The 25,456-nt window shown below is 39.5% G+C and overlaps 1 protein-coding gene and 1 long non-coding RNA gene across 20 annotated transcripts in view; both read left to right on the top strand.

Annotated features, from left to right (window-relative positions):
* Window positions 1-25,456, top strand: part of NARS2 (asparaginyl-tRNA synthetase 2, mitochondrial) — a 145,298-nt gene that overhangs the window by 7,267 nt on the left and 112,575 nt on the right. For 13 of the 19 annotated variants that reach the window (XM_081537601.1, XM_081537598.1, XM_081537609.1 and 10 more), the window contains 2 exons: window positions 1,899-2,039; window positions 8,627-8,707. In XM_081537601.1, coding sequence (XP_081393727.1) covers window positions 1,899-2,039; window positions 8,627-8,707 — 222 coding nt within the window. Of the gene's footprint in view, window positions 1-1,857; window positions 2,072-2,403; window positions 2,549-8,605; window positions 8,708-25,456 lie in introns of those variants that run through there. The other 6 variants (XM_081537605.1, XM_081537611.1, XM_081537603.1 and 3 more) reach the window with 4 other exon arrangements.
* On the top strand, window positions 18,092-23,569 carry LOC145524749 (uncharacterized). Its single transcript, XR_014067799.1, has 2 exons — window positions 18,092-20,393; window positions 23,258-23,569. It is a non-coding gene; the product is annotated as an uncharacterized LOC145524749 (long non-coding RNA).

The raw sequence follows: 25,456 nt of genomic DNA, 5'->3' as shown, positions 1-25,456 counted from the left end.
CAGAAAACATCTGCTTCATTGACTACACTAAAGCCTTTGACTGTGTGGATCACAACAGACTGTGGAAAATTCTTCAAGAGATGGTAATACCAGACCACCTTACATGCCTCCTGAAAGCTGTATGCAGGTCAAGAAGCAACAGTTAGAACTGGCTATGAAACAACAGACTGATTCCAAATTGGGAAAGGAGTACATCAAGGCTGTATATTGTCTCCCTGCTTATTTAACGTATATGCAGAATACATCATGCGAAATACCAGGCTGGATGAATCACTCACTGGAATCAAGACTGCTGGGAGAAATATCAATAACCTCAGATATGCAGATGACACCACCCTTATGGCAGAAAGCGAAGAAGAACTAAAGAGCCTCTTAAATGAAGGTGAAAGAAGAGAGTGAAAAAGCTGGATTAAAACTCAGCTTTCAAAAAACAAAGACCATGGTATCTGGTCCCATCACTGTGCCAAATAGATGGGGAAACAATGGAAACAGTAAGAGACTTTATTTTCTTGGGCTCCAAAATCACTGCAGATGGTGACTGCAGTCATGAAATTAAAAGACACTTGCTCCTTGGAAGGAAAGCGATAACAAACCTAGACAGTATATTAAAAAGCAGAGATATCACTTTGCTGAGAAAGATGCAAAGAAAAACTGTGGTTTTCCAGTAGTCATGTAGGGATGTGAGAGTTGGACCATAAAGAAGGCTGAGTGCTGAAGAACTGATGCTTTTGAACTATGATGGGCGAAGACTCTTGAGAGTTCTTTGGATAGCAAGGAGATCAAACCAGTCAATCCTAAAAGAAATCAATCCCGATTATTCACTGAAAGGACTGATGCTGAAACTCCAATACTTTTGCCACCTGATGTGAAGAGCTGACTCATTGGAAAAGACCCTGATGCTGAGGAAGATAGAGGGCAGGAGAAGGGGGCGACAGAGGATGAGAGAGTTGGATGGCATCACTGACAATGGACATGAATTTGAGCAAACTCTGGGAGATAGTGAAGTACAGGGAAGCCTGGCATGCTGCAGTCCATGGGGTTGCAAAGAGTTGGGCACGACTGAGCAACTGAACAACAGTAGCTCTTTTATTCCACTTCTCAGTTAGCTTTCTTATTGAAACTTTGTTTTTGGTCATACAGTTTTTAGGAAAGTTTTTCTAGGTAGGGTCAAAATTTCCTTTAAAATTTTTATGAATATATACTCCCCCAGATGACAGAAAGCTGTTGACCCTCCCCCATGTTCTGAAACAGCAGGACATGTTGATAAATGGTGATAAGTAGTGATAATAGATTATGGGTGTTTGTGGACTTTCAAGATACTTTGGTGATTTTAAAATTGAATACCAGCTGTGTGTATACCACTGTAGAAAACATAATCTTTAATATCTACAATGTTCTAAACTATGTGCCCAACAGTGGAGTGTTTTGCAGTTGCTCACTCACTCAGTCCTGGCCAGCTCTTCATGATCCCATGGATTGCCAGACTCCTCTGTCCGTGGAATTTTCCAGGCTAGAATACTCGAGTGGGTTGCCATTTCCTTCTCCAGGAGTGTTTTTGCATGATTATATCCTAATCTCTATTTGTAAATAGTGATTGATAGCTAATGGATAGAAATTTGATAAGTAACATATTAGCCTCTCTGATAGTAAGTAATTTTGCCCAAGATCCCAAAGCTAGTACAAAGTCAAGCTGGATTCAAACCCATATCTCTGATTTCACTCACTGTTGTACTAACGTGTTAGAGTTAATGTGGACCATATTCAGTTATGTTAAGAAAATGAGAAGGAAAGCATTTTAGTTTTATACTAAAACACTGCTATTTAACAAATGCCCTGTAAACTGATTTTATAAAGCAGTATCTTTGTTAGCTTCTCACTTATTTTTCCTGTTGTTTCAGGCTTTCCCTTTTAAATATAAAGAGAGGCATCCTCTGGAATATCTGAGACAATATCCTCACCTCAGGTGTAGGACTAATGTTCTGGGGTCTGTACTGAGGGTTCGCAGTGAAGCCACAGCAGCTATCCATTCTTTCTTTAAGGTAAGGAGCTTTGCTTCTCAGTGTTCATTCTGGTGAAGAAGTTGAATAATTGTAACACTGGAGTAGTATCCTGAAAAGTCTTCTGGTTATTTATTCCAAGCATGCTTTATTATGTGATACTTTTTTCTTTGACTGATTTTAAATTTTCTATTTATCATTAACTTTGAGCAATTTGATTAATATGTGCCTTGGCACAGCTTTTTAATGCTTCTTGTGTCTGGAGTTCATTGAATTTCTTATCTATGCATTTCAATTTTCACTAGGTTTTTCAGTCATTTTTCATCAAGTATTTTTTATGTTACCTCTCTCCTTTAGGGACTTCAGTTACCCGTGTATATTTGGCTGCTTGATGATATTCCCATAGCTCACTCATGTTCTTTTGATTTTTTGAAAAATCTTCTTTTCCCCCAGTGTGTTTCTTTTGGATAGTTGGTTTTGCTATGTCTTTTTTGTTTTTTTTCTCCCTGATCTTTTCTTCTGCAATGCCTTATTTGTTTTCTTCATATTCAGTGCATTTTTCACCCCATACATTATAGGTTTCGTAAGTGGTTGATTTGGGCCTTTTTTTTTTCAGATCATTAATTTAATTTAATTTTTTAAAATTAATTTATTTTTTAATTGAAGGATAATTGCTTTACAGAATTTTGTTGTTTTCTGTCAAACCTCAACATGAATAAGCCATAGGTATACATATATCCCCTCCCTTTTGAACCTCCCTTCCATCTCCTTCCCCATCTCACCCCTCTAGATTGATGCAGAGCCCCTGTTTAAGTCCCCCCAAGTCATACAGCAAATTCCCGCTGGCTATCTGTTTTACATATGGTAATGTAAATTTCCATGTTACTCTTCCCATACATCTCACTCTCTCCTCCCCTCTCCTCATGTCCATAAGTCTGTTCTCTATTTCTGTTTCTCCATTGCTGCCTTGTAAATAAATTCTTCCATACCATTTTTCTAGATTCCATATATATGTGTTAGAATACGATATTTATCTTTCTCTTTCAGACTCACTTTACTCTGTGTAATAGGCTCTAGGTTTATCCACTTCATTAGAACTGATTCAGTTTTTTTGGCTGAGTAATATTCCATTGTGTATATGTACCACAACTTCTTTATCCATTCATCCGTCAATGGACATCTAGGTTGTTTCCATGTTCTAGCTATTGTAAATAGTGCTGCAGTGAACAATGGGATTCATGTGTCTTTTTCAATTTTGGTTTCCTCAGGGTATATGCCTAGGAGTGGGATTGCTGGGTCATATGGTGGTTTTATTCCTAGTTTTTAAGGAATCTCAATACCGTCTTCCATAGTGGCTGTATCAATTTAAATTCCCACCAACAGTGCAAGAGTCTTCCCTTTTCTCCACACCCTCTCCAGCATTTATTGTTTGTAAACTTTTTGATGATGGCCACTCTGACCGGTATGAGGTGATATCTCATTGTAGTTTTGATTTACATTTCTCTAATAATGAGTGATGTTGAACATGTTTTCATGTGTTTGTTAGCCATCTGCATGTCTTCTTTGGAGAAATTGGGGCTTTTTTTTTTTAAGGTCTTCCATGTCTCTACTAACTTTTTTGAACATATTCAGCAGTTTTAGTTAAAATTATGTACAGTTTTCATAGCTTTTTAGTAACCATTTTTATGTCCTAACATGTCAGTCAGTTATGAGTCAGTTTTAAGTGATTAGTCTCTTCATTAGAGATTATGTTTTCCTGCTTCTTCTTATACCTGCTAATCTTTGTAGGTTACTACAAAGGGAGGTTAATACCTGCCAGACGTTGTGGATTTTATCTTGCTGGGTGCTGGATCTTTATAAAGCTTCTTAAGTTCTGTTCTGGTATGTAGTTAAGTTACTGGAAGGATCTTGCTTTTATGATTTGTATGCTCCCTGGTAGTCTAGTGGTTAGGATTCGGTGCTCTCACTGCTGCATCCCAGGGTTGATTCCTAGTCAAGGAAGCCTTTTTTCTGGGCTTCCGTGGTGCCTCAGATGGTAGAGAATCTGCCTGCAATGCAGGAGACCCAGGTTTGACTCCTGGGTTGGGAAGATCCCCTGGAGAAGAAATGGCAACCCACTCCAGTATTTTCACCTGGAGAATTCCATGGACAGTGGAGCCTGGCGGGCTATAGTCCATGGGGTCGCAGATTCGGACATGACTGAGTGACTTGACACTTTCACTTTCCAGTAAATCTGAGGCACTGCTCAGTCTAGGTCTGTTATTCCCCACTACTGAGACAAAGCCTTCCTGAGCAGTCTATCTAGTACCTTGTGAATTATAAGATCTTCTAATCTGGCTGTGGGAATAGGCACCGTTTCCTCTAATCATTTTGGATGGTTCTTTCCCTGGCCTTGGATAGTCTCCTCACATGCATGTGCTGATCATTCCTCCACCTGATCAGTACTGATCCGAACTCCAGGGTGACTCTCTGTGTGTCTCTGGAGTTGTTGCACACCTCTCTGCTCTCTGGGACTCCATCCTGTCAATTCCTGCCACTTTGGCCTCCTCAGACTCTCAGCTCTGTCTCTTCAATTTAGGGAATCTGCCAGGCTCTGCTTTTATTTATTCCTGCTTCCTGTTTTCATCTGGGAAATCTTAAAGCAATAAGCTGGGCTGCTGGTGGGGTTCACTATGTTTGTTTCCTGTCTCTCAGGGTTCAGTCTCCTTTGTTGTCTGATATCCAGTGTCTTGAAAACTGTCGTTCCATGTAGTTTGCTTGTGGATTCTTTTGTTTTGTTTTTTGATTGTTTCAGACAGGAGGGTAAATCTAGTTCCTGTTTCTCCATCTTGGTCACAGAGATTTTATATACAGTAAGCACTAATTTTAAAGGATTATTGATGATCAAGTAGGTTGATCTAATGACTAAAGACATTTGTCTCATTTAGCTTTGCTTTTCAGCCATTTATCCCCAACCTAGGAAAGCCACAGTGGAATGTAGTTGATCAGTTGATGAGACCCTCCTCCCATGTGGTGGATGGAAGGGCTCCAAAGGCAAGAGGGAGCCAACAGATAAAGTTCAGTATTATTCCATGTAGTTTTGGAACTCTTCCTAAGCCACTTCTCCCGATTCAGCTCGTTTGGGAAGATTGTCTGACAGCATACCCTTCCCTTGGACAGCATCCAGCTTCATGCAGGCGCAGCCCTACCATAGAACACAAGAAAATTCTTGCTCTTTGCAGAGCTCCTTAAGAGGTAATTTCTGATGTGACAGCTAAAGAACAGCATGGCTTTAAAGCATAAGAATAAACAACGGAAAATAAATCACATTATACAGTGTCATCCCATTATGGTTTAAAGGGGTGCATTTTCATATGTTGTCATAAGCTTTCTCACACAGCTTCCATGTGACTTTTCAGTAGTGCTTGAACCATACAAACAGAAAATTTGTTCAGGTATAAAAGTGTTTTCCCCCATTTGTCTTCAACAGCTATTAGTCAGTGGACCTGCTTTAATTCTGAAAGTTTTATGGATTTCTGGCCACTAGATGGTGGTATTGGCAGTCCATTAACAAGTGGGCTTTTCCTAATGCATGCATTTCACTTTTTTTAAACACATTTCTTTATTATCTGAAGTTTTTACAGATAAACAATTTTTACATGAGAGAATAAACTAGAAAACTCTGAAATCAAAGAATCAGCAAGGTAAAATTTAAAAAACATTTTGTGCTGTGCTTAGTCACTCAGTTGTGTCTGATCCTTGTGACCCCATGGACTGCAGGTTGCCTGGCTCCTCTGTCCATCAGGATTCTCCAGGCAAGAATACTGGAGTGGGTTGCCATGCCCTCCTCCAGGGGATCTTCCCAACCCAGGGATCTTTTAGGTGGTTGAAAATAATGAATTTTTGCAGTGTTGGACATGTTTACAAAGATAGGCACTTTTGAATCTTAAAAATTCACTTTTTAATTGTAAGGTCCTAGAAAACATAATCCCGAGACTCCCCTTTTAAGATGTTACCCACTTGTGTAGGAGTGTTATAGGACATACTAAATTATAGTTATGTATTATTCTGTATTGGGTGCTGTTTCTATGTTTGTCACTTTAGGCTCCGAAAAGAAGTTAAGAAGAGTTTGCCCTTTCTTGGTGAGTTGAGTTTCTTCCTCTGAGTATCAGATTGTTTCCTTCTCAGTATGGCAATGCCTTCAAAGCCTGTCACAGTGGGGAGTGTTCTTTGACCCTGGGTTAAATGTTCCTAGACTGCTGTGTCTTTGAGTTCTTATGGCTGCTTTTTATGGGGTGTGTTTTTGGGTTTGGTTTTGTTTTGTTAGTCTCCTCCTGTTGTCACTGTTTGTTGCCAGTGATGTGCCTGAGGCCAGCAACTGCTGTCCTGTTTCTTTTTTGTTAAGTCTGATTAAATAATGATACTTGTTTTGTGTGTGTTAAAAACAGTCTTTGAGTAATACATAGGGGCCTTAGTACATGAATTTTTAATTTTCAGGTACTCATTGTTTTATCATTTCTGGTTGTGGAAATAATGTATCTGTCCAAATACTTAGATATTTAGAGGTGGTGGGTGAGATCTGAATAATTGGGCCACTATTTTTGCCCCCTTCTCTGGCATTTGTATCTCTAGTTGGGAACCCCTTTACTGTGGGATGGGATAAGTACTTGACACTGGAACCCCTTTGGAGGCAGCCACTGACAGTACCCTTGCTATTTATTTTCCTACTTCGCTGTTCACTTTCTCATTTTTGGACTTTGTTCTCACCTTTGTTCTTCCTTTGTACCTTCTTCTTTATAGCTTTTGGTGGTAATGTTATAGTCTTTGATATGGTAAGCTTTGCTAGCACTGTTAAGACTTAAAAAGCTGGTGACGCCTTTTGAGAGGTTTAGCATTATTTGAATAATTTTTATTTTTTTAAATCCCATCCAGTTATTTCCATAAGATTTACAGCATTGTTTCTTGTAGCAGTTGACCAGTTCTAACTCTGGCAATTACATTCAGCCGTTAAATTTTCTCCTCCCTTTCCCCTCCCTCTCGCCACCCTCATTTCCTTTGGATTTTTCACTTCCTTTCTTTGTTTACTGCACTCATGCTCATAGTTGCCTGCATTCATGTGAAATAAATGATTCATGTCCATAATTCTTGGCTCCTGGGAGATAAAAGTTTAATGCAGTCATGTTATTGATTCTGTTTCATTTGTTCTCTATAATGTGCTCTCTGCAGCACTTCTCCGAATGTTGTTCCCAGATTAAGTACATATTTGAATACTTCCTAAGACTCCTAATTTATAGCTTGAAAATGTAATCATTCTACCTCATAAGGCAAGTAGTTGGCTGGATGCTTTGTATCCTAGCCGGAATACTTGAATTTCGTCTTATTAGGAAGGAAGGGTCAAATATGGGAGGCCCCTGGTAGTGCACTGACATATTTTACATTTCACCCATGGTCAGCAGAATGTAGCAGAGATTAGATGTGTATATGAGTTTCCCTGGTGGCTCGGCTATAAAGAATCTGTGTACAGGACAGGGGACGCTGGTTTGATCCCTGCGTCAGGAAGATCCCCTGGAGGAGGGCATGGCAACCCACTCCAGTATTCTTGCTGGGAAAAGTCCATGGACAGAGGAGCCTGGAGGGCTACAGTCTAAGGGATCGCAAAGAGTTGGACACGACTGAAGTGACTGATCACACAGGCAGATGTATATATATGAATTTACTGTATTGATTTCAAGAGCAAAGTGTGTCTATTAAACACATACTCTTCTGCCTTTGCAACCTAAATTCACTATAGCTGCCCCCACCCCTACCTTGCAACATTTATGCTGATTGTAACCTTTTACTTACATCCATAGTCAAAATGAAAGTATAGCTTTAAAGTTGCTGGGTTATTTCAGTTTTACTAGTAACAGCTTTTGTGGTTCACTAATGGAAATAGTCTCAGACTTCAGAGTGGAAGAATTGCAGTTGAGTGTTTTAGGATTTGCTGCTGAGAATCTTCCTTGAGGTGGAGGAAGTACGCTGCCTGTGCCATGTGCAGTGCACCGTGCTATCAGTTTAGTGGCAGCCTTCCTAAATAATTCTGCCTTTTTTGCTGTTTGTTTTTTCAGTGCCTGATTGCCAAATATTTCTCCTTTTTAGAACTGTTACAATTTCTTATCCCAAAATAATTGAACTTAATATTGATCACTTTGTATTCCCTTAGTAATGTGGACAACATCATGGTGCATTAGCCTGAGTGAGAGAGTGTGTGTGTGTGTTGAATCACTACCAGCATGTTGGAGAAGCGAGAAGAAGAAATGGCACCAGAGAGAGAGCCTGAGCACCCAGGTTCCAGTTTCAGCTCTGACACTGACTAGTTGTGTGACTTTGGCCTCTCATTAAATTTCTCTGGGCCTCAGTTTCCTTATCTTGGGAGTGAGGAGGTTGGACTAGATATTGTCTAAATTAGTTCAGATTTATTAATAATATTTTTTTGTGCATAGTAAACACTCCATTTGGTATTCCATTTGGTAGTTTTATTTGGAGGATTAAGGAGAAATTTAACGTGACATTCTCTTAGTGTTATTTTAATCATATAAAAAAGGTGTATATTCTTGGAACTGTTTCACAGACAGATGTACTGAGAAAAGTGGTTTCTCTTTTTCTTCCAGGACAGTGGCTTTGTGCATATTCATACTCCAATAATCACATCCAATGACTGTGAGGGGGCTGGAGAACTTTTTCAAGTTGAAGTAAGTTGTGCATCCATCTTGGAGGATATATTGCTCACTAATATTTTTCATTTGAGAGTTGATTTAAATTTAATGAGAGGTATATGGAGAGACCATGACCAGAACCTGAAGTTTTATTGATAATAATCGTTAAAAAAACATATATAGGAAATTCATACTTCTTTAATTTTCTGTGCAACCAGCTATATTACTTACATTGTGACTTAAAGAAGTGAATTTTAATTAATTAATTTATTTTTTAATGGAAGGATAATTGCTTTACAGAACTTTGTTGTTTTCTGTCAAACGTCAGTGTAAATCAGCCATAGGTATACATATGTCCCCTCCCTCTTGAACCTCCCTCCCATTTCTTTCCCCATCCCACCACTCTAGGTTGATACAGAGCCCGTTTGAGTTCCCTGAGACATACTCCCATTGACTTATCTGTTTTACGTACGGTAATGTAAGTTTCCATGTTACTCTCTCCATACAGCTCACCCTCTCCTCCCCTCTCCCTGTATCCGTAAGTCTGTTCTCTATGTCTGTTTCTTCATTGCTGCCCTTCAAATAAATTCTTTGGTACCATCTTTCTAGATTCCGTATTTATGCATGCATTCATGTTCGATGTTTATCTTTCTCTTTCTGACTGACTTCACCCTGTATCATTGCTCTAGGTTCATCCACCTCATTGGAACTGGTTCAGTATTTCTGGCTGAGTAGTGCTCCATTGCACATGAACCACAGCCTCCTCGTCCTCTCACCTGTCATGGACAGCTGGGTGGCTCCCATGTCCCAGCTGCTGCAGGGAGTGCTGCAGTGCACACTGGGCTGCGTGCGTTGTTTTCAGTTCTGGTCTCCTTGGGGTGTGTGCCTAGGAGTGGGACTGCTAGGTCATATGATGGGTTTATAACTAGGTTGTAAGGAATCTCAATCGGAGAAGGCAATGGCACCCCACTCCAGTACTCTTGCCTGGAAAATCCCATGGACGGAGGAGCCTGGTAGGCTACAGTCCATGGGGTCGCTAAGAGTCGGACACGACTGAGCGACTTCACTTTCACTTTTCCCTTTCATGCACTGGAGAAGGAAATGGCAACCCACTCCAGTATTCTTGCCTGGAGAATCCCAGGGACGGCGGAGCCTGGTGGGCTGCCGTCTGTGGGGTCGCACAGAGTCGGACACGACTGAAGCGACTTAGCAGCAGCAGTAGCAAGGAATCTCAATACCGTCTTCCATAGTGGCTGTATCAGTTTACATTCCCACCAACAGTGCAAGAAGGTTGCCTTTTCTCCACACCCTCCCCGCATTTATTGTTTGTAGACTTTTTGATGATGGCCATTCTGACCTGTGTGAAGCAGTACCTTCGTTGTAGTTTTGATTTGCATTCTTCTAATAATGAATGATGTTGAGCATCTTTTCATGTGTTTGTTAACCATCTGTATGTCTTCTTTGGAGAAATGTCTGTTTAGGTCTTTTTCCCACTTTTTGATTGGGTTGATTGTTTTTCTGGTATTGAGTTGTATAAGCTGCTTATCTATTTTGGAAATTAATCCTTTGTCTGTTGTTTCATTTGCGATTATTGTCTCCCATTCTAAGGGTTGTCTTTTCACCTTGTTTATAGTTTCCCTTGCTATGCAAAAGCTTTTAAGTTTAATTAGGTCCCACTTGTTTACTTTTGTTTTTATTTCCATTATTCTGAGGTGGGTCATGGAGGATCTTGCTTTGATTTATGTCATTGAGTGTTCTGCCTAGGTTTTCCTCTAAAAGTTTTATAGTTTCTGGTCTTACATTTAGGTCTTTAATCCATTTTGAGTTTATCTTTGTGTATGGTGTTAGGAAGTGTTCTAATTTCATTCTTTTACATGTAGCTGTCCAGTTTTCTTCCCAGCACCACTAATTCAAGAGATTATCTTTGCCCCATTGCATATTCTTGCCTCCTTTGTGAAAGAAGTGGATTTTTAATTTACTACTCTATTTGCCTTTTTGATAACTGAAGTGATAAACTAGAGAAATTTGAAGAAATTAATAAAAATTCTAAGATATCTTTTATACAAATTGAAGCCCGAGTTAACATTTTTGGGTGTAACTCTTATTTTAAGAGATAAACTAAAATAGAAAAGTATGCATGTAACTATTTTCTTTTTTCAGAGTCTTTAGAAAATATATTTTTCATAAAAAATGATTTAGTCTCTATATCTCGTGAAGGCTTTTATTTTAATCATTTGTTCAGCAATTATTTTTTGAGCTCCTTCTATGGGCCAGACATTGTTAGCCTGCACTTGTTGCAGGAAATTTAAAAGTTACCAGTTTTTCTTACTTGTAGGCAGTTGAAAGCCTTTCACTTGCCAGTTAGACAGCCTGTTTAAAATCAGTGGCCAGTTAGTATAACAGTGTACAAAGAGAAATGTATGCTGATGACTGGTGCTTTTTGTATTTATTTCATTTATTCACTGATTTCTATGTCTCTGAAGGAAGTCAAAATTCTTTATACATTTGGGTGATTCCATCAAATGACAGGACCTGTATGAAACGACTCTCTGTGGTTCAGTATGTTCTGACTCTTGGTAATGATACTTTCTCTTCATGTAATCAAACAGTGTATTCACTATGAGAAGTTGTCCTGACGTGAGGGAACATATGTACACCTATGGCTGATTCATGTTGATGTTTGACAGAAAACAACAAAATTGTGTAAAGCAATTATCCTTCAATTAAAAAATAAATAAATTCTTAAAAAGGAGTTTTTATAAGTATGAAGGGAATTTTTAGGCCCAAATTAAATAAAAAATGTTTCTGTAGCGAACTTAAATAAGATAAATTTGGGGCTAACTGCTTTACCACCAGAGAAATCCTCCAAGCAAGTCTGAATAATTAGAGCATATGTGTTTTAGACTCTAAACAACACAAGGCAAGTATAAATATATAGAAAGGGGAAAATGAATTTCTGAAGCTTAATAAATGAGAGGGCTTCCCTGGTGGCTCAGTGGTAAAGAATCCACCTGCCAGTGTAGGAAACTCAGATTTGATCCTGGGTCAGGAAGATTCTCTGGAGAAGGAAGTGGCAACCCACTCCAGTATCCTTGCTTGGGAAATCCCATGGACAGAGGAGCCTGGCGTGCTTCAGTCTGTGGGCTCACAGAGAGTCAGACCCAACTGAGCAACTAAACAGCAGTAAAACAAATGAGAAGTGTTCTATGTTCATAGTTCTTCAGGGCCACGCTGAGGAATTTTAGATAGTGGATTTAGGCTTTGTTTATTCAGAGTGTCGGAAAGGGATGCTTTCAAATTGGTTGATCCTAGGCTCCTGCAGTCAGAGTCTAGATCAAATTTCAGCAATCTGAGGCTTTTTTTTTTTAATGACCCATTGTCTTTGCTGCTTTCAGCAGTTCAGTTCCTAAGACTTATCTTTTGCCACTGCCAACCCTCTTTCCTTTGAAAGCAGTGCTCCTTCTTGTTCCCACCTGACACATTGATGCACTTCCAAGCTTCATTGTGTGGGTGTCTTCCTGACTGCATGTAGAGGCACAGCAGTTTGAGTCTTGGCACCCCGCTATTAGGAGAAAGTGAAGCGTCATACCTAAATTCTGGCTTCTCCTAATAGTGCTCTTTTTTTGCTCTGATAACGATGAAGTGCAGTGACTACTTAAAAGTGAGGATGCCTGGTATACATACTTGGGTTTGAGGAAAGCAGTAAGACGGCCACCTTGAAATATACAGTAAGAACATAACACACTGTCGAGAAGTGAGTGTGTGTCCCATCATTTTAGTTCTCTTTTTCCTTATCCCTATTTCCTGCTTTACAATTTCAGGTACTTGTTAAGCTTTGGGGACTACTGAATAAACATGTAGGAAGTTGCTTTCAAAGCATCAGTTTCTATTCAGCAGATGTTTGGTACCATCTGTGTTCAAGATGATGTGCTAGCTATTAAGAGGGATATAAAGATGTAGTCACAGTTCTGGTTGGTGAAGCAGGTGAGTTTGCAGGATTTGATAGAGAAAGGAGTGCGCATTTCATTCACTTTTTTTTTTTTAATTTTTAAAGAATTGTTATTTATTTATTTTTGGCTGCACTGCATCTTCATTGCCGTGTGGACTTTTCTCTAGTTGCATCGAGCGGGGGCTACTCTCTAGTGGTGGTGTGTGGGCTTCTTGTTGCAGTGGCTTTCCTTGTTGCGGAGCATGGGCTCTAGAGCACTGGGGCTTCAGTAGTTGCAGCACACAGGCTAAATAGTTGCACCTCGTGGACTCTAGAGCATGGGCCTAGTAGTTGTGGCACACAGGCTTAGTTGCCCTTTGGCATGTGGGATCTGCCCGGACAAGGGTTCAAACCCATGTCCCCTGCATTGGCAGGCAGATTCTTAACCACTGGACCACCAGAGAGGTCCTTTTCATTCACTCTTGATGCTACTTATCCTACAATATTCCCTGGTTGTACACTCTTTTCCTCTTCGTCTTAGAGCCCTAGTTGAGTTCCCACAATTATGTTTGATCCTCACGATTCTGCAGTGAGTAGTTTATCTCTGAGAAGATAAAAGAGATTAAAGGCATGAATTAGAGATTCTGGCAAAATCTAAACATTGATAGGAATTAAGGTGGAACTGCTTTATGTATATATTTGAGGTTACAGTGTTACCAGTTTTAAGTGGTATGTATGAAATCTAGAGGATAATTAGGTTCATGAGGACTGACTTGATCAGAAACGTCTTCAAAATAAGTATGTAAATTAACTGTACCCTGTGTGTGTGTGTATGTGTGTATGTTAGTTGCTCAGTTGTGTCTGACTTTTTGTGACCCCATGGTCTGTCCATGGAATTCTGTAGGCGAGAATACTAGGGTGGGTTGCCAGTCCCTTCTCCAGGGAATCTTCCTGACCCAGGGATCAAACCCGGGTCTCTTGCATTGCAGGCATATTCTTTACTGTCTGCACTTACCAGAGAAGCCCCCTGTACTGTACACTAGGGAGAGTATTTTAGGTAGGGAAACACTGTGAGCAGAGTCAAGCAGTTGAAATGAGTGTGGGATTTTCACTGGGCTCTGGATGGAAGATTAGAAGATTTATATTGGTGAATCATAAAAAATAAAGGTGGAGTGTAGGATACTGTTCCATGGTTTTTAGTACAGTGACAGAGTTATGCAGCTATCCTCACAGTTTAATTTTAGAGCATTACGTCACCCCGTATTGAAACTTACTACCCACCCATTAGCAGTCCCTTCTCATTTCCACCCCAAGCTCTTGGGTAACCACTCAGCCACTCTGTATAGATTTGTCTCTTCTGGGGTATTTCATGTAAATGCAGTCAGACTACATATGGCCTTTTGTGTCTGGTTTCTTTCATTTAGCACAAAGTTTTTGAGGTTCATACATGTAGCATGTAACAGTACTTGATTCCTTTTTATATATGACTAGTATTCTATTGTATAGATGTCCAGTGTGTTATATATCCATTTGGGCATTGATGGATATTTGGATTATTTCTACCTTTTGGCTATTATGACTAATGGTACTGTAAACACTTGTAAAAACATTTGGATGATATTATTTCTCTTGGGTGGAATTGCTGGATCACATGGTATCTTTATGTTTAATATTTTGAGAGACCACCAAACCATTTTCCAAAGTGACTGTGTCGTTTTACATTCCCAGCAGCAGCGTATGAAGGTTCCAATTTCTCCTGAGTATAGCCAGCACTTATTATTGCTCTTCTTCTTCTTTTTTTTTTTTTTTATTACAGCAATATGAGAGGGTGTGAAGTGGTATTTCATTGTGGATTTTCTGTTTGCCTTTTTCTTTTGATAAGATACAATTTATATGTAAATATGTGATTCATATTAAAGCTTTTAATTACAGTTCTATGCCAAAATGTCATAGATGAATAATCACATATTATGAAATTAAATTAGGCTGAGAAATTCTTGGAGTAATACTTTACATAATACGAACAGTATTCAGGTCTGTTATACATTTAAATTTATCTGTTAAATTTATACATTTAAATACTTTTTAAAATGAAGAATAAATTGAAAGCCTATTAAATGGAACCCATGAAGGTGTGTAGTTTTATATCTGAATCTCATACTGTGGGAATTCTCATACTATGTACTGAGATTTGGCGTTACATTGTTTTGCTTTTATTATTATTGTGGGTATTTACATAATATAAAATGTATTAGTATAATCATTTTTAATGAACTATTCATACCATGTAGTCACAGTGTTGTAAAACCATCAGTTCAGTTTAGTTCAGTTCAGTCGCTCAGTCGTGTCCGACTCTTTGCTACCTTATGAATAGCAGCACGCCAGGACTCCCTGTCCATCACCAACTCCTGGACTTTACCCAAACCCATGTCCATTGAGTCAGTGATACCATCCAACCATCTCATTCTCTGTCATCCCCTTCTCCTCCTGCACCCAATCCTTCCCAGCATTAGGGTCTTTTCCAATGAGTCAACTCTTTGCATGAGGTGGCCAAAGTACTGGAGTTTCAGCTTCAACATCAGTCCTTCCAATGAACACCCAGGACTGATCTCCTTTAGGATGGACTGGTTGGATCTCCTTGCAGTCCAAGGGACTCTCAAGAGTCTTCTCCAACACCACAGTTCAAAAAGCATCAATTCTTCGGCGCTCAGCTTTATTCACCGTCCAACTCTCACATCCATACATGACCACTGGAAAAACCATAGCCTTGACTAGATGGACTTTTGTTGGCAAAGTAATGTCTCTGCTTTTCAATATGCTATCTAGGTTGGTCATAACTTTCCTTCCAAGGAGTAAGTGTCTTTTAATTTCATGGCTGCAATCACCATCAGCAGTGATTTTGGAGCCCAAAAAAATAAAGTCTGACACTGTTTCCGCTGTTTCCCCATCTATTTCCCATGAAGTGATGGGACCAGATGCCATGATCTTAGTTTTCTGAACGTTGAGCTTTAAGCCAACTTTTTCACTCTCCTCTTTCACTTTTGTCAAGAGGCTCTTTAGTTCTTCTTCACTTTCTGCCATAAGGGTGGTGTCATCTGCATATCTGAGGTTATTGATATTTCTCCCAGCAATATTGATTCCAGCTTGTGTTTCTTCCAGCCCAGCGTTTCTCATGATGTACTCTGCATATAAGTTAAATAAGCAGGGTGACAATATACAGCCTTGATGTACTCCTTTTCCTATTTGGAACCAGTCTGTTGTTCCATGTCCAGTTCTAACTGTTGCTTCCTGACCTGCATACAGGTTTCTCAAGAGGCAGGTCAGGTGGTCTGCTATCCCCATCTCTTTCAGAATTTTAAACAGTTTATTGTGATCCACACAGTCAAAGGCTTTGGCATAGTCAATAAAGCAGAAATAGATGTTTTTCTGAAACTCTCTTGCTTTTTCGATGATCCAGCAGATATTGGCAATTTGATCTCTGGTTCCTCTGCCTTTTCTAAAACCCGCTTGAACATCTGGAAGTTCACGGTTCACGTATTGACGAAGCCTGGCTTGGAGAATTTTGAGCCTTACCTTACTAGCGTGTGAGATGAGTGCAATTGTGCGGTAGTTTGAGCATTCTTTGGCATTGCCTTTCTTTGGGATTGGAATGAAAATTGACCTTTTCCAGTCCTGTGGCCACTGCTGAGTTTTCCAGATTTGCTAGCATATCGAGTGCAGTACTTTCACAGCATCATCTTTGAGGATTTGAAATAGCTCAACTGGAATTCCATCACCTCCACTAGCTTTGTTCATAGTGATGCTTTCTAAGGCCCACTTGACTTCGCATTCCAGGATGTCTGGCTCTAGGTGAGTGATCACACCATCATGATTATCTGGGTCATGAAGATCTTTTTTGTACAGTTCTTCTGTGTATTCTTGCCACCTCTTCTTAATATCTTCTGCTTCTTCTTAATATCTCCTGCTTCTGCTTCTGTTCCATACCATTTCTGTCCTTTATCGAGCCCATTTTGCATGAAATGTTCCCTTGGTATCTCTAATTTTCTTGAAGAGATCTCTAGTCTTTCCCAATCTATTGTTTTCCTCTATTTCTTTGCATTGGTAGCTGAGGAAGGCTTTCTTATCTCACCTTGATGTACAACCATCACTACTGTTTATTTCCAGAATTTTTCAGCACCCCAGCAGAAGCTCTGTAGCCAAAACTCCTCATTCCCTTTTACCTCCAGTTCCTAGTAATGTCACATCTACTTCTTGTCTCTGTGGATTTCTGGATATTTCATATAAATGGAGTCATACACTGCGTGGCCTTTTGTGTCTGCCTTCTGTTAACGTGTATCAGAATTTTATTTCTTTTTATTGCTGAATAATATTCCATTGTATGGATATATCACATTTTGTTTAACCATTCATTCATTGATGTTCATTGGGTTGTTTCCACTTTTGGCTTTTGCGAATAATAATACTATGAACATTCATGTTAAAATTTTTGTTTGAACACCTCTTTTAAGTTCTTTTGAATATATTTTTAGGAGTGGGATTGCTGGGTCACATGCCTATGTTCTGTGTTTAACTTACTGAGGAACTACCAAATTATTTTCTGCAGTGGTTGCAGCATGTTATATTCCCACCAGTGATATTTGAGAGTTCCACTTTTACTGTATTCTCACCAGTGCTGATTATTTGCAGTTTGATTATAGACATCCAAATGGATGGGAAGTGGTTATCTTGTTGCTTTGATTTGCCATTCCCTAATGTCTAAGGCAAGGCTATGGTTTTTCCAGTAGTCATGTATGGATGTGAGACTTGGACTATAAAGAAAGCTGAATGCCGAAGAATTGATGCTTTTGAACTGTAGTGTAGGAGAAGACTCTTGAGAGTCCCTTGAACTGCAAGGAGATCCAACCAGTCCATCCTAAAGGAGATCAGTCCTGGGTGTTCATTGGAAGGACTGATGTTGAAGCTGAAACTCCAATACTTTGGCCACCTCGTGCGAAGAGTTGACTCATTGGAAAAGACCCTGATGCTGGGAAGGATTGGGGGCAGGAGGATATGGGGACGACAGAGGATGAGATGGCTGGATGGCATCACCGACTCGATGGACATGAGTTTGGGTAAACTCCGGGAGTTGGTGATGGACAGGGAGGCCTGGCGTGCTGTGCGGTTCATGGGGTCGCAAAAGAGTCGGACGCTACTGAACGACTGAACTGAACTAAACTGAATGTCTAAGGATATTGAAGATCCTTTTGTGGCTGTTGACCATTTGTATATCTTCTTTGGAGAAATATCTGTTTCAGTCCTTTGCCCAATTTTTAATTGCCTGATTTATCTTTTTGTCGTTGAGTTATAGGAATTCTTTATTCTAGATACAAATCTATCTTTTCCCCTCTGCCAGCAGTGTGAAGTCTTCAATGTTGCCCCTCAGCGGATACAGCCTGGGGTATGCCCACTACCACCCAGGGATAACATTGATTCTGGCAGGACTCTCTTTTGCTGTTTCTTTCCTAGACCATACGCAGCTCTTAAACTCCACTAATTACAGCTGCTTGCTCTTTCATTTTCAACAGTGTTCAGGGACGTAATTGCTTCACAGACTATTGCAGTCCAATTCAGGCAACTTTAAAGATATGCTTCCTAAGGTCAGTTTTTGAAATTTATTCTGACCCCCAAAAGATCTCTTCCTACCTGTCTTTTTCCATTTCTTTCTGCAAGCTAGCAGATCTACAATTTATTCAGCCTTTATTTCCAGTGAATGTCAGTGTCTTCCCAGTGGCCTATCACTACAACCACAGTTTTTAAGAGCACCCTTAGGTTTGAGCTTATCCACACGCTGTTGCTAATGAAGTAGGTTCCTTTGGAGAGAGACTTGGAAGTCTGGTTTATGATTGCTTCTAGCCCTAGTGAGACTGTGAATCAGGCTCTAGGGCTGAGGGCAGGAACAATGGACACTTCTGTGAAAGTGACATCACAGTTTAGGAGCTGAGTGCTCAGTTGAGTGGTGGCTACACCCCCAGGTCTCCTTGGCTTGAGCTGGGGCAAGAGAACCTGGGTCTAGTGTTCTTAGCAGTTCCTCACTGAAGGTGGAGCCTCCGTTCCAGGAGCAGGGACTGGGCAGAAGAAGGGAGCCGCTACCTCTCGGCCACATTCACACTCTGTGTAGCTTCAGTATCGAGTAACTGTGGGCAAGATGAGAAATGCCGGCATGCTGTGGTGCTCGTCCTGCTAGAATAGTTCTCTGCCCAAGAGCTGTGGTTCAGGAGAACCCTGTGTCCTGGGCATCAGTCTGGCATGGAGATTCTGTCCTGCTTAGCTGTGATGGGGAAGGGTGGGAGGAAGATTGTTGTTTATAGACACCACTAAAGTTCCTTGTCCTTACCAAGTTCTAGTAGATTTTCTTGAATTCCATGTTTCTTCATTTGCCATAAGCCCTTAGGACCATTTTAAGGGACTTTAGAAGGTTGGGGTGGCGGTAGGTTTTTGTTTTTTTATTTTATTTTATAACTTTCACCAATTTCACTGAGGAGTGGGTCTGTGGAGCTCCCCACACTGTCATGCCAGGAGAAGAAAAAGGCAGTCATTTTTGGACTACTTTTTACTGCCATGGTCCTCAACTTCCTTCTTGTAAAATGTGAATAACACTGTGCATGCTTGCATGCTCAGTTGTGTCTGACTTTGCCACCCCATGATCTGTAGCCTGCCCAGCTCCTCTGCCCATGGGATTTTCCAGGCAAGAATACTGCATTGGCAGGCAGATTCTTTACCACTGCACCATATGAAAACTTAACATTGCTAATCAAAAATAAGGAAAATGTAATATGTATTGACAGAAGCAGGCTGATGTAAACACCAAAGGCTTCTCTTCCAAACTGTTGTGTGTTCTAGAAGTGGTAATGAGAACTTTCTTGGCCTCGGGAATTTTGGTGCTTGTGAATTTTTATGGCTAAGTTATTTATGGCACACATCACTTTAGTTCTCCTTGGTGTGTTCACTTTTTAGTACTCTTCCCTGTTTCTTTTAATCTTTTTATGTAGGATGAGGGCTAACCCAGGTCAAACCTCTTCTCCAAGCAACTCTTCTCTTCCAACCCCTGTTTAGTTGTCATTTTCTATTTAGTAGTTTAGTTGTTCATGTCCTTTAGTTGTTCTTTGACATTAGTTTTGTTTCCTCATCTAGATTGTAGGATCCTTATGAGGGAAACTGCCCTCCATACTACCTGACAATGGTGGAAAATTTGTATGCTTGTTGATGATACTTGTGGGTTCTTTTAGTTTTGTACAACTTTCAGCCTTAAGACGAGTCATTTTCATGAACAACAAGGACCTCTGTAAAGCACAGGGAGCTATACTCAATATTTTGTAATAACCTGTAAGGGAAAAGATTCTGAAAAAATAGATATGGATGTATATATAACTGAATTACTTTGCTGTACACCTGAAACCATTGTAAATCAACTGTGCTTCAGTTGTAAAAGAAAATTGACTAGTCATTTATTTTTCTGTTGAGAATTTCTATTTCTATTAAGAAAGTACAGTTTTTGGATGTCAAAGATGCCTAGGACATATCTAGAAGATAGATACTCATAGTAACATTCACCCCTGGACATGGGGCCCACTGTTCTATATTATTTGAATTTTTGATCATATGCATGTATTACTTAAAAACAAACAAAAAAAGATAATCCGGGTAAAAGGTTGTCATTGTTTAGTTGCTTAGTGGTGTCCAACTCTTTTACAACCCCATGGACTGTAGCCCACCAGGTTTCTCTGTCCATGGGATTTCCCAGGCAAGAATATTGGAGTGGGTTGCCATGCCTTCCTCTAGGGGATCTTCCCAATCCAGGGATTGAACCCATCTCTCCTGTGTCTCTTGCATTGACAGGCGGGTTCTTTACCACTGAGCCAGCTGGGAACCCATCTAACATTTGTAAAGTATGTTAAATCAACTAGTATCTGTATAGTACTTTCAGTTCAGTCGCTCAGTAGTGTCCGACTCTTTGCGACCCCATGAACCGCAGCACAACAGGCCTCCCTGTCCATCACCAACTCCCGGAGTCTACCCAAACTCATGTCCGTTGAGTCGGTGATGCCATCCAACCATCTCATCGTCTGTCGTCTCCTTCTCCTCCTGCCCTTAATCTTTTCCAGCATCAGGGTCTTTTCAAATGAATCAGCTCTTCACATGAGGTGGCCAAAGTATTGGAGTTTCAGCTTCAGCATCAGTCCTTCCAATGAATATTCAGGACTGATTTCCTTTAGGATGGACTGGTTGGCTCTCTTTGCAGTCCAAGGGACTCTCAAGAGTCTTCTCCAACACCACAGTTCAAAAGCATCAATTCTTTGGCATTCAGCTTTCTTTATAGTCCAAGTCTCACATCCATACATGACTACTGGAAAAACCATAGCCTTGACTAGATGGACCTTTGTTGACAAAGTAATGTCTCTGGTTTTTAATATGCTGTCTGGGTTTGTCATAGCTTTCCTTCTAAGGAGTAAGTGTCTTTTAATTTCATGGCTGCAGTCACCATCTGCAGTGATTTTGGAGCCCAAAAATATAAAGTCAGCCACTGTTTCCACTGTTTGCCCATCTGTTTGCCATGAAGTGACGGGACCAGATGCCATGATGTTGGTTTTTTGAATGCTGAGGTTTAAGCCAACTTTCTCATTCTCCTCTTTCACTTTTGTCAAGAGGCTCTTTAGTTCTTCGCTTTCTGCCATAAGGGTGGTGTCATCTGCATATCTGAGGTTATTGGTGTTTCTCCCAGCAATCTTGATTCCAGCTTGTGCTTCTTCCAGCCCAGTGTTTCTCATGATGTACTCTGCATATAAGTTAAATAAGCAGGGTGACAGTAGACAGCCTTGATGTATTCCTTTTCCTATTTGGAACCAGTCTGTTGTCCATGTCCATTTCTAACTGTTGCTTCCTGACCTGCATACAGGTTTCTCAAGAGACAGGTCAGGTGGTCTACTATTCCCATCTCTTTCAGAATTTTCCACAGTTTGTCATGGTCCACACAGTTAAAGGCTTTGGCATAGTCAGTAAAGCAGAAATAGACGTTTTTCTGGAACTCTCTTGCTTTTTCGATGATCCAGCGGATGTTGGCAATTTGGTCTCTGGTTCCTCTGCCTTTTCTAAAACCAGCTTGAACATCTGGAAGTTCATGGTTCATGTATTGCTGAAGCCTGGCTTGGAGAATTTTGAGCATTACTTTCCTAGCGTGTGAGATGAGTGCAATTGTGCGGTAGTTTGAGCATTCTTTGGCATTGCCTTTCTTTGGGATTGGAATGAAAAGTGACCTTTTCCAGTCCTGTGGCCACTGCTGCGTTTTCCAAATTTGCTGGCATATTGAGTTCAGCACTTTCACAGCATCACCTTTTAGGATTTGAAATAGCTCAGCTGAATTCCATCACCTCCAGTAGCTTTGTTTGTAGTGACACTTTCTAAGGCCCATTTGACTTCACATTCCAGGATGTCTGGCTCTAGGTGAGTGATCACACCATCATGATGATCTGGGTCATGAAGATCTGTTTTGTACAGTTCTTCTGTGTATTCTTGCTACCTCTTCTTAATATCTTCTGCTTCTGTTAGGTCCATACCATTTCTGTCCTTTATTGAGCCCATCTTTGCATGAAATGGGCAAAGTATCTCTTAACTTTTTTGAAGAGATCTCTAGTCTTTCCCATTCTATTATTTTCCTCTATTTCTTTGTCATATATATTATTTTATTGATTTTTTATAATGTTTAACTATTAGGATTTTAAAAGGAATAATCCACCTTATTAGCGTGAAGTAATTGAGCAGAAAGAGAAGTAGCATTTATTGAATACCAAGTATATTTCAAGCTGCATGTCAAGTTCCTTTATATATATTATAGGATCTTTTCAGCAACCCTTTGAAGTAGGAACAAGTTTGCCTTTAGAAGAGCAGAAACAATGAGTATGTATTACATTATTGTTTAATATTGTATGCATGATAGTTGCTCCATAAATATTTGTTGAATGAGTAAAAAAATTTTTTAACATGGGGAAACTAGCCAGAGGTAGAATTTCTCAAAAGCCACACAATAAGGGCCAGAGTTATAATTTAAACAAGATCTGTTTGGCTGAAAAGTAAATGCTGTGTCATACCATAATGATGCCCGAAGTGAGCTTTTGAGAAAAGATACCAAAACCTTGGCTAAAGTTCTGAGATTAAAGAAGACTCTTTTTATTAGGTACAGACAACTGTTAAGAATGAGCACCACATTGAAGTAATGCGTCCTTGTCCTTTCTTTCGATCATTCTTTCAAGACAACCTTTTATTTTCCTGGGGGAAGGAGAGTAACAACATTTACTGATAGGCTACTGTTGGCAAGAACTATGGGTACTGCACTTCTATGTGTATAAATAACCTATTACTGTAAGCTCTGTGCAGTATAAGGCATACAACTGTACCACTAAATGCTAAACTTAAGAAATAGGACATTATTAGGTCCTTTGATCCTCCACTCTGCCGTCCCTGTTCCATCTCCCACCTTTTCCCACTATGCTGATTTTGTGTTTTTTATTCTTATGCTTTAAAAAAAAATAGTTTTGCTATATGGATGGATCCCTAGGAAAAATATTGTTTCAATTTGAATGGTTCTCAACTTACACAATGGAGAAGGCAATGGCAACCCACTCCAGTACTCTTGCCTGGAGAGTCCCAGGGACGGCGGAGCCTGGTGGGCTGCCGTCTATGGGGTTGCACAGAGTTGGAAACGACTGAAACAACTTAGCAGCAGCAGCAACTTACACAAATGGAATCATACTGTTTTTCTCGGATGAGCTTTTTTCCCTCAGTATTATATTTCTATTAAATAAGAATTTCTGGGAAATACAACTCAAGCATTTGTATTTTTTTGAGGCTTTCTAGATAGTTTCAGTATGCCTTCAAGTGTACATACAGAATAGTGGAAGTACATGTTCATAGCTTCAACTTCAGTAGACAAATATAAATTTTTACAAGGGAAGAAGGAATTTAAACTCTCATCAGCAGGGTGTGCTGTTACACATCTTTGCCAGTATCCAGTATTTTCAGTCTTAAATGTTTGAAAACCTCATGGATGTAAAATGGGATCTTGATGTGATTTTAATTTTCTTTTCCCTGATAACTATTGAAATTGAGATTTTTTTCCTTATGATCATTGGCCACTCATTTCCTCTTCTGTAATACTTTCTACTGTATTGTCTTTTTGTATGTTTGTTTTTTGCAGGTTTTATTTATTTATTGAAGTATAGTTGATGTACAGTTTCAGGTATACAGCAAAATAATTCACTTATACATATATGTATATATTCTTTTTCAGATTCCTTTCCCTTATTGGTTATTAGAAAATACTGAATGTAGTTCCCTGTGCTACAGATTAGGTCCTTGTTGGTTATCTATGTTATATATTGCATATCAGTGTTTTTATATTCTGGGTATCAGTCTTTCATTGAGTATATTGTTGCAAATGTTTTTTCACTATTTATGGCATGCAGTACTATTTATTGAATAGTGAGAATTGGAGTTGAGAGAGTGAGTAATGTTGATACTTGGGGAAAGAACATTCCAGTCAGAAGAAACAGCAAGTACAAAGATCCTGTGGCTGGAACTGCCTGAAGTTTTCAAGAAAAAGGCACGAAGGACACTGTGGGTGGAGCACAGTGAATGATGGAAAGAACAGTGGGAAACGAGGGGTTTGAGAGTGAGTGCATGTTGTACAGGGACATGATAAGATGAAACACGCGTTTATATGTTTGTAATATGTTGTATATATTTATACAAATACATTGTAAAAGTCCCTTTTCTCCCCTGAAGTGAAATACAGGGAATATAAGCACTTAACTTAAAGAAAATAATACAGTGTTTCCAACTTAATATAAAGAAGATCTAAAATGAAAGTAGTATATTTCATTATGTATGACAAGTTTAGAATACAAGTAGTGATTATATAGAATGTCTGACTTTTAGAGTTATAAGTTAGGACTTAAGCATGTGTGTATATTGCTGACTCAAATACTGTAAACAGTCATTGTGATGGGATTTTGTGAAATGGTGAATAATTATTGATAATGTCCTATATCAAAGTGCAGCCTTCCTTTAATTTACATGAAGGAGGCATTCTGGAAAATTCAGAGTATAATGAAAGGACAAAATTCACATAATTCACTAACATGAACAATCCATGGGCTATTTGAAACTCTGGTAGTACCAACTAAACTGCAGACGCTCTCCTTCATTGTGATAATCAGAAACATTTCCACTAGGAATCTTGGACACAGGACTTGGCAGGCGTTGTAAGAATTCTAACTCTGCATGAGATGGCAAGTCATTGGAGAGTTTTAGGAAAAGGAGTAACATAAATCACTAGTGTCTTAATGAGATCATTCTGGCTGCTGTATGGAGAATAAATGGTGGGTGATTAAGTACAGAAGAAGAAAAACCAGTTGAGTCTAATCCCATAATCCAGGTGAACAGATGATAGTAGTTTAGACCAGACTTGAAACCGTAGATTCTAAACTGTGATTGGAATCTGGATATATTTAAAAAGTAGTTTTTGCATGTGTACCAGGGCACATGTTTGTTTTGTTTTTCTTATCTCTGCTTCTTGGCCTGTTTTTTCCCAGAAGTAGTTATGTTAACTAGATCACAACTGCTGGCAACCCTTGAACTTTTAAAATGGAGGGGATTTTTTTTCCTACAAATGGTTGTTTCCAGTGCTAAATAAAGTGGAAAGTGGATTTTCCTTTTTGTTTTATCATGAACTTGCATGTTGTCAGTACAGGAATTAAAATTCAGTAGAATTCAGTTAAGTGCTCATAAGTGAAAATGTCAGCTTTATAAATACTAGGAAGCCTTTT

This window comes from Giraffa tippelskirchi, chromosome 10 (genome assembly GCF_054371585.1).
Source record: "Giraffa tippelskirchi isolate mGirTip1 chromosome 10, T2T-mGirTip1v1.2.pri, whole genome shotgun sequence".
NCBI lineage: Eukaryota > Metazoa > Chordata > Mammalia > Artiodactyla > Giraffidae > Giraffa > Giraffa tippelskirchi.
This window is presented reverse-complemented; position numbering and strand designations above follow the sequence as displayed.